At 34.0% G+C, this 10,112-nt stretch overlaps 1 protein-coding gene and 1 long non-coding RNA gene across 2 annotated transcripts; both read right to left on the bottom strand.

Moving 5' to 3' along the window:
- Positions 1-1,567: 1,567 nt before the first annotated feature.
- On the bottom strand, positions 1,568-2,658 carry LOC111811530. The gene is made up of 2 exons (XR_002817555.1): positions 2,574-2,658; positions 1,568-1,858 (listed from the first exon to the last, which is right to left on the bottom strand). It is a non-coding gene; the product is annotated as an uncharacterized LOC111811530 (long non-coding RNA).
- Positions 2,659-5,220: 2,562 nt separating this feature from the next.
- Positions 5,221-9,279, bottom strand: LOC111781259 (V-type proton ATPase subunit C-like). The gene is made up of 11 exons (XM_023661759.1): positions 9,034-9,279; positions 8,876-8,944; positions 8,569-8,696; positions 8,356-8,455; positions 6,917-6,984; positions 6,703-6,844; positions 6,361-6,477; positions 6,136-6,261; positions 5,968-6,051; positions 5,808-5,887; positions 5,221-5,451 (listed from the first exon to the last, which is right to left on the bottom strand). Exons 1-11 carry the CDS (start codon positions 9,145-9,147, stop codon positions 5,349-5,351), a joined length of 1,131 nt encoding a protein of 376 aa, XP_023517527.1. The 5' UTR covers positions 9,148-9,279; the 3' UTR covers positions 5,221-5,348.
- Between the last annotated feature and the right edge of the window lie 833 nt (positions 9,280-10,112).

Consider the following 10,112-nt stretch of genomic DNA (forward strand, 5'->3'; position numbering starts at 1 on the left):
ATCTCGAACCTAAAAATTAAATCAATGATAAAACAAAATTAATCGTCTTGAGTTATTTCATTTGTGAATCAAAGAACATGTATTTATAAGTAAATTTGTGATTTACATACATATGGAAACACAATCAATTTGCACGATCCAATTTTTGGAATTATGGTAGCTTTTATTACAAATATTTCTTTTATGGGCAATTAAATGATCTTCTATTGCTAAAATAATAAACAATTAAACACAATTTTAAATATGACACTATTTACAAATTTATTAGTATCCACGAAATTATGTAATTTATTAAATATTTTGTACTCATTTATGTTTTTTTTTTTTAAATGAAATGAAGTCGTTACTATAGGCATTACAGAACCGTTAATTGCGATAACATTCCTTTAAAATATTTCAAAAATGATGTCATGGACTTACCACGTCCAAAATAAAATTCTTAAATCAATCTATAACATATAGAAATGAGAATAAACCATGTATCCAAGAACTAGAAAATAAAACCGAGAAAAACCGTAACACAATGTCCTAATCTAACCTAAGACAAGATAAATAAAATGTAACTACCCGAACACAAGTTTCTTGGTCTTTAACACAACTTATTTTAAGAAATACTCCGTCAGTGACCCCACTCTTAGGGTGGAAATGCAATCACAAACAACATGAAGACCTATCATTTAATACATCATTCCATTTCATTTCATTCTCTTAGGTAGCTTTCCAGTCTAGGCTAAATTTAATGTCTATTACTTCTTTACACACGACCCACACGTGCAAACGTGGGCTCGCCAAGTGGGTTCGCACACCCATTATGCTTGCTGGTTGGGCTAGCACTCACTGATGAGTTGTTGTCGGACACCCAGAGGGAATAGTAACTGTCGTAGTATCGTAAACACAATGGTCATTTTAGTCTCATGGTGTATGCTACTCATCATAAAGGAGAAGTATCCCGATGTACATGAACAAACAATTATGCATGAGGTCCCCATACTTTTCAATAAATAATGCAAGACAATCCCTATTCTTTCATCACATATTAAACTCGATAATTGTGCATCATAGATTTCCTCATTTCAAAACATATCATGGCATATCATAGCCTAACATAACATAACATGACATTTCATTTATACCATAGTGTTATTTGACATATCATATAGAGAAATATAATATAACATCACATACCAAATCGTATCTCACATATAACACGTACAGGGCCACTGGTCACGTTATTATCATAAACAAAACAATTCTTCCAACCATGTCAATAGTATAGCTACTTATTTAGTTGGTCTAAGTCGGAGTTACTAATTATTTTTTTATATCAGGAAAATGTTGCACGAAAATGTTTGAATCATGAAGTATCGAATCCAGATTCTTAATCCTGATCCAAATTTTGGACATGGGTATGGGTCGTTACATTCATTTTATTACATCACCATTTCAACAGTGCATTACAAACTAATATAGATGGTGATTTAAATTTAACACCCAAGAGAATAAGAATATTAGGTTTTCTCGTGTGAGAACTCGTATCCCGAGCAAAGTATGGTAGAAGAAGGTAGGATAAATAGAATAAATGATACGATAGGTCACCCAACCATTTTATTACCCATGGCGAATAGGTTAAAATGAGTGTGTTCTTAAGGCAACTGTGGAAGCAAGAGCAAACAAGGGTAAGATGAATTGCAAGGGCTTTGAATGCAACGGTTGAAGCAATAGCAAGTAAGGGTAAAAGCTGATGCAGTGGCTGTGACGCACAGAGATGTTGATCCAGGATACTTTTGTACACACTTCTGCTGACACTCTTGCGGCGAGCATCCGTTCAATAACTTAGCCGCACCAATTGCTGAATGGGCTGCTACACAGGTACCCATCAATGTTAGTATCCAACAAATCAACAGTAACTCAACAACAACTACACCTATAAGAACAAAATCTTTAAGAAGTTGTTAGTGGGAGTGAAACTACATCGATCGAAGACGATTCTAATGGACTGTACAACCCAGATTCACTACATATTGTCCTCTTTGGGCTTTCTCTTTCGGGCTTCCCCTCAAGGCTTTAAAACGGGTCTACTAGGGGAAGGTTTCCACACCCTTGTGGGAGTGAAACTACATCGATCGAAGACGATTCTAATGGACTGTACAACCCAGATTCACTACATATTGTCCTCTTTGGGCTTTCTCTTTCGGGCTTCCCCTCAAGGCTTTAAAACGGGTCTACTAGGGGAAGGTTTCCACACCCTTGTGGGAGTGAAACTACATCGATCGAAGACGATTCTAATGGACTGTACAACCCAGATTCACTACATATTGTCCTCTTTGGGCTTTCTCTTTCGGGCTTCCCCTCAAGGCTTTAAAACGGGTCTACTAGGGGAAGGTTTCCACACCCTTATAAAGGGTGATTTGTTCTCCTCCCCCAATCAATGTGGGACATCACAAAAATAAAATAAAATTTTTAAATTTTTAAACAAATAGTAAGAGTAACCGATAGAGATAATCTGATATCTAAATATATTGATGCATATCTAATAATTTGAAAACGAAGACAGAGATATCGATTTAACGAACCTGAAAAGAGAAGAACAAGGAAAAATAGGGAGCAACAAAACTTGGCCATCTCGATCGAAATTAAATGAATGATACACAAAATTGATGTTTTGGGTTATTGCATTTGTGATGGTAGAGCATGTATTTATGGGCAGATTTGTGGTTTACAAGCGTGGAAATACAATCATTTTCGTATCTTATTGAACAATCTATATGGAATATATGGAAAATAGGCCAACTGGTTACTCATTTTAGCTTAGGACAGTTAGAAAAATAAAACCACTTTTATATTTTATCATAAATTTCTAGCACATTCGGACAAATATTGAATGCGAATATAACACGATAATAATAAATCTCGTTTATTATTAGGTCTATTATTGATATATCATATCAATAATAAGTGGTATTTGATGTTTTTTTTTTCACGATCGTTTTCATGCTCGTTTGCTGAGATTTATCATATCAATTGGTTGAAAAAGAAAATGGTGTGGTATTAGAATTTAGGGTTTAGGGTTTTAGGATCATATCTTTATGATTCATGCTATTTATGACGTTTTTGTAGTATTATATCCCTAATTAAAGCCTGCATGAACGTATTGGTATAAGAATAGGGAGTTAGAGCGGTGACGATTCTATGTTGACCTTAGCTAGAACACTTTTAGTACATCAAGCACCCTACGATCATAAGATGCAATTAAAGAACTGAACCTGAGTTCAAAAAAGATTTTCGAGAGAATGCTCCTACCCCACCATGTTTGTTTCTTTACCTTAAGAATAAGGAGGGGCGGCAAAGCTATTGATTGATCAACGAAAATCTAGCGAGTTCTTGAAATGAGAATCCATGTTTTAAAATATCTAGATGCCCTAAGGTCCTGCTTAATTTCCACGACAGGGATTGTGTTAGGGACCATGAAAGTTATTTTTCGAAGACATTAAGTTTGACTTTTAAGTAGATTCACACCCCCACATATGAACATAACTATAGGCATATCATGAAGGTAAGTAATATAGACTCTAGAAATAGTACGAACTAATCAACTTTTCATTTACTTCATACTTAAAGGATTTACATCGTGGTTAATGACTGTTATGAAAATACAAAAATTTATCGAATCGATTGAACCTATCACTTATTTTAAAATGTATCTGATAGGCGACATATTGCAGATTATGCTCGTAAACTAACACATCCTAGTGATCTCTACAAGTATTGCTCAAGAAAAATTCGAATGGCTACTTACTTGGTCGTGCATACTTTGCATACACTCTATTCCTGCTTGCTAGGTGCTCCAAGTTTTTGAAAATTTCTCGCCGTACCTAATTCAAATTATAATAGGCTTGGTACTAAAATCAAAAGTCAAATAGAGGTCGATTCGGGTAAAAACTCAGCCTTCATGCGCCCTCAAGACTATCACCCTTCATGGCTATTTTTTAATGTTTGCTTTTAAACATAGTCCTTTGGATGGACATATTAATGATCTATTAATGAACCAAAGAAAATTGTTTATCGACAATAAATATAAAAATAGTAAAATTTTCTTAATTCTTGAATCATTTATTTGTGATATATTATCAAATGTTATAACTAAATACCATTACCTTGTTCTTTATTAGCTTTATACGATTGAGAGAACCAACAAATGAATCTAATATGTCTGTCCTTATTTGTTAAAATATATATTTTCATTCTTCCTATTCAATTTATTTCTTGATTAATATCAATTCAATGCATTTTTTTTTTCAACTAAATTTTTATTGCATGAAACATTAAAAATAATTAACATGGTATATAGTAACTAACTTTTGGTTGAACAAAAATAATGATAATAACTCATACATTAAATTGTTCATCCTTATATTTTGGTAATAATGATAATAGCTTAGACATGAAATTGCATTAAATTGTTCATCCTTATATTTTGGTATCCTAACGACAGATAAAACTCACAAGAATTACTATTTTAAACTGGTTCAAAATAAAAAAGACTTGAATTATAAAAAAAAAATAAAATGGTAACATATAAGAGATGTAGTTGAAACATTTACGAGAGTAGAGCTAAACTTCTAAAATATTATGGTTCTAAAATATTATGGATTTTTTATATTCGTTCTCTTCTTTCATTTTCATTTCAAAATCTAAAGGCGACACTAAAAAATTCAGTCAATTCCTGGAGAGGCCTTCCATCAAAACATTCATCATAAAGAGTGTAATTTAAACAAGAAAATGCTGCACAAAGTACATTTTTTATCCTTGAGATTCGAACAAGATATCTATTATTTCGTCTCTAAGGTTTCAAAAGAGAAAAATTGGTCGATGAGGTTTGAAAAACAATTTTTAATAACTCCTAACATCGTTTGATCGTTACTCGACGAATGGAAAGATTATGTGATATAGATAAGGTAGTAACATGAAAATGAGGGAGGATGCCATTTTAGAGTCGGACAGAAAGAACTTATAAAGTGGGTCTCCACAGAGAGGATGTTGACAGGGGAAATGAGGGAAATGCACAGTAAATCTCAGAATATATGATTTATTGACAAAAAAATCCAATAAATATGTAAAGCTTAATATATTTCACAAAAAAAATAAAAAGAAAAAGAAAAGGTCCTCTTCTGGAATTTGTATATTGTGAGTGCAAAATAATGGAATTGNTGGAGATGCAACTATTCATGAACAACCAGGAATAGGAATAGGAATAGGAATATGAGAGTGAAATAATAAAATGTAGGTCTGGTTCACCCTACTATTATTATTGCTCTATATAGAACAAACAAACAAACGAACCTTATGAATTAGGCAAGATTGATTGTGAAGGACACATATGGGTGTGCATCAGATTCTCCTCCAAGACCAGCCATCCCTGCTCCCACTTCATCTTCAGTTTTCCAATATGTACTGCACAATCATTAAAATACTTGCCTCATAAGCAACCACATCTATAAGATCTATTCTATATAATACACAAAATCCACATGGACATGAGACGTTCACACCGAGACGCACTTTTTATTTCTTTCTATAAGTTCAATGACTTTAGTAAGGGTGGAGGAATTGAACTTTTAATCTCGAGAAAGGTAATAGGTGCTTAGATTGTGTTCGAATCAGCGACACATAAACAAACTAGAATATAGGCATGGCGCCTACTTTAGACCCCAGGTTTACAGATTTCTTCTGTTTTGATTCTAAACTTCTGAATCATCTACTCTTGCGTATAAATTTTACGTGAAAAAGATCTATACTCGATAACGTACCTGTTAGCACTGTCGCACAAACCTTCAAGGATTGACCTAACTTTCTTCTCACTTTTAACAGATGGTGCCAAAACAGATGCCTGCAAATCATTGACGGAATCAGTTGAGTCAAAGAAGGAAATGCTTGGCAGACACCAGGGAGCAAATGCAAGATACATACCAAGAAGGATGGTGGTAAACCATATCTCAGGATACTCTCAGCAAAGACACGTACAGCGCAAAAGTGCATCCAGGAAATGAAGACCTGCGTTTATGCAAGAAACTCGATTAGAGGAAACGAATGAAAATAGCATGCATTTTTACAGGGACATCTGGAAAAAGGAGCAACCTCAGCATAACTAGCGTAGGACCACTGCAATAAAGAACTTCTCATACTTTCCTGGTCCTGCACCAACTTTTCTAACTCCAGTTTTCTACTCTCCTGTGCTTCTGGACTATATTCAAATTCACGAATCTCCAGCACATTAAAAATTAAAAGAGATTAGGCGTGAAAAGCTATTCTATATTAATAGTTGGGTTTTAAAAGATTATTCAAAATGAATTAAAAATTCACCTGGAACCCTTTTTCACGTCCGCTTGTTTTGAAATTGTCTGCAACGCGACTAAAGAGTGTTACAGTGTAAAGGGCATATTCGTTATCCTCGTATAACTTCTTGGAAGACCTGGGAACCTAAAAAAGCTTAGCTAATTATGAGAACATAAAAAGAACCGAACAAAAGACAAGAAGCAGCAGAGCATTATTGTCCAAGACATTTCGACATTGGAGGCTATATCTACAGTAGTTCATTTCACCTACTCCAGCGTAATCTTAGTCAGCCATAGAAAAGTTACCATGTAAAATTACCATCCTATTAAAATGTTGTACAAGAGGGAATTAAAAGTAATGCAAACTTACCACATAGCTAGTCAGTGTTTCATAGCTAGATAGCCATTCTTTCTGTGAGTACTTGGGAACAATCACAAGAAGGGTTTCAAGATGTTCTGAGGTAATTATGTCCTCTGGTTTTACAAGATTGGAAATATCACGGACTGCCAAGCTGATGAAACCAAGTTCCATTAGAAACACCAAATAAGATATACACAAATGTATCGATTATACGCATACATACCTTCCACTTTGCTTTCTGTTAATGGCATTAAGTTGACTCCGCACGTTATTGTACTCAGCAACCCGAATCTAGCAACAGAAATAGCTTTCAATGAAAATTCCATTTGAAACCCCTAGGCATCCAGAAACTAATTGAAATATTTGAAGCAGATAACTAAAAGGTTTAGTTATTTTTGGATAGTTTAGTACCCAGGGGAAGTAAAGTAAGCTATTTTCAGAAGAGCACAACATAATCAAACATACATTAAGTCACCATTGAGAAGAAGCGTCTACATTGAAAATAAACTAGCACACTACTGCAATTTAGAAAATCAATGGTAAAACCTAAGCATTGACATTTCAGTTTGGTTGTTCAATCCCAATGTGTGTCTAACATTCAAACCCCAGTCAAAATGTGTCGGATGCTCGTACATACTGGAAACATGTTGAAGACTTGCTGAACCATCTTACATGTCTGTCAGGCACTTGTGAATATTTGTTGAACCATTATTCAATACTTGAACAAAAGTGTTAAATTGTTTATTTATTTATGTTTGAAAAATACATTACAAAAATATATATATGAGAAAAGTAATAACAGTGGACAACATATAATTAACTCACTCTGACTTATATTGCATATTTCATCAATTATATCACATTGTTACAAACTAAAACATATTGAACTGTATGAAAATACTCAAATATATTTCAAATATTCGATTTAATACATGTGTCTTTATCATGTTCATATCTTAAATTTCTAAAAAATGAAGTATCACGCATATCCATGCCCATGCTTCTTAGGAAATAATTATAAAAGCTTCAGTGCTTCAATTTCCTTAGTAATTGCATTGCATATGGAAGCCTCTGCACTTGCTCATCATCTCAAACTCTTGTAAAGTCTATTGCAGTTCATCCTATATTAATTGCTAATGCCTTTCTGATAAGGGAGGTCAAGAGACAAAGATTATTCTAATATGATCATGATAGTTTTTAGAATTTAAGAACTTCCTAAAAGTTACTTCACGGTGAAAGACATGGGATTTTCTTTTCCCCTCAATAATACAATCTTAAGATGGTAGTATAAATTTTTTACAGCTAACCGTTAGAAGCTTGAATGTTCTTTAATTTTAAGAAAATCAAGGGGTGGCAGTAATGCATTTAGAAAACGGAAGTACCAACAAATACAAAGAAAATCATGATTCGCAACAACCAAGAAGGGCAAGGGAAAAACAAATACTTACTTCATCAAACTAAAATATTAACAATGGTAATAAATTATTAAATAAGACAGGGCGATAGCAAAAATGGAGGATAATGAACTTTTTTCTAAGTTTGCTTTACGTTGCTATAGGATTTTGGAATCTTATGAAGAAACTTTTCCATAATCTCAACAAAACTTGTGATAACCACATTTCAATCTCAATCTAGGCACCCGCTCAAGCAAAGAAACGATACCTTGAGGTCATCCTCAATCTTGGCCACTTGAGTGTGAATGCTATCCACAATATCTCTCAGAGGCGACATTGTTGGGTACTTGGCTTCATCCCACACAAACCTTCCATTGACAAACAAAATTCAGCACATCACACAGACAAGAGACCACAAAATCCGAACCAAATTTACCGAATTGAAATCTTTTAACAAAAAAAAAAAAAATGCTCATTTTACCTAGTAAGGTACGAATCAACGGGGACTCCATCAACCGTCAAGCCGTGGCTTTCCACACCAGAAACCTTCTCCAGTTCCTCGATCTGCCGTCTGATCTTTTGGGAAACTCCTTCCACAAAGCTGTTCGACTACACAATGAAATGGATTTTGATAAATCTAATGCCATACTAAAAACTGGAAATCATACAGATCGCGAAGAGTTCTTTTCCAAATTTCAGTTAAAAATCCACATTAAAATAAATCGCTTTGGAAAATTCAAATACGCATAGACAACAATTGAATCAAAAAACAGGAAAGAAAGAAATACCTTCAGGAGATCATCGCTAAGGGAAAGGAGCGAATCCAGCGTTCCAACGCGGAGATTAGGAATATTGAACTAAACAAAAGAAAAATCATCAACATAAAAAAGTAAAATCACAAAAAATCAAACAGATTTGAAGATTGATTCGGCGGTGAAATGCGTACTCTGTAAAGAGGAGTATCGAAAGAGTGCTTGGAGATTTGTTCTTGGAGACGATTCCATAGGGAAGAAGCGGAGCCTTGAACGGGTAAAGAGACCATCCAGTATCGGCTCGCCATTACAGCTTTGTTACCAAGCTAGCTGTGGAAGTATGAACGAAGTGAAGAATTGCAGAGAAGAAAGAAAAGCTGTTGCAGCCGAGAGATCAAGACTTTCTCTCTCCCATTCTCTCTCTCTCTCTCCCTTTCTCTCATCTTTTTATTTTACTGAGGAATAACTTTACAGTTTCATCTCAAGATCTGAAGATTTTTCAACGGCTCAGATCTGTTTTCACCATGGACGTGTAAGACACTAGATCCATGATTCGTATATTTATTTTCTTTTTGGTATTTCCCTTTCTTTTCTTTTTTTTCTTTTTTTTAAGTTTTAAAATATTTTTTTGGAAAAATTAAAAAATTAATAAATTTTACTCCTAAAACATATCATTCTATTGTTATATTTGTTATATTTTTTTGTTTATTAAATAAATTTTAGTAGAGTTATTCAAATATCAATCTATTTCTTCAAATCGAAATTGATCGGCTCGACTCTCAGAGGAGAGAAGCAGTGAGACAAAGCTTCGTAGACTCGCAAAATTGCTCCTCATCGTCAGAAGAGAGAGCTTCGATCTCTTTCCGTCATTCTAAAGGCCAAAATCTTCTTCCAATATCTCATTTCGGGGTCCTATGAAATTCATAGGTAGAGAAAGAAACCTGTCAAATAGAGATTTTTCTTTTCCGGTATTTCTCAGAGAACACGGATTGAGTTACATAGTGCCACCCAGGCTTGGAACGTGCGACGGCAAAACTCCCCCATCAGCCGATCATTTGATTGATGAACGGGTCCAATCTCTCATAACATTCGTCCTTCTTCCATCAATGTCCGGCAATATCTTGACCTTTAACTATCAAAGCGTTGTAAATATTAGGCATTCTCAACAAGTTAATCCATAAATTTTTTCTTTTTCATTAAAACTAATAAGTTTTTTTTTTTTTTTTTTTTTTTTTTTTTTTTTTTTTTTTTTTTTTTTTTTTTTTTTTTTTTT

The sequence above is a fragment of the Cucurbita pepo genome, chromosome LG01, assembly GCF_002806865.2.
Source record: "Cucurbita pepo subsp. pepo cultivar mu-cu-16 chromosome LG01, ASM280686v2, whole genome shotgun sequence".
Taxonomy (NCBI): Eukaryota; Viridiplantae; Streptophyta; class Magnoliopsida; order Cucurbitales; family Cucurbitaceae; genus Cucurbita; species Cucurbita pepo.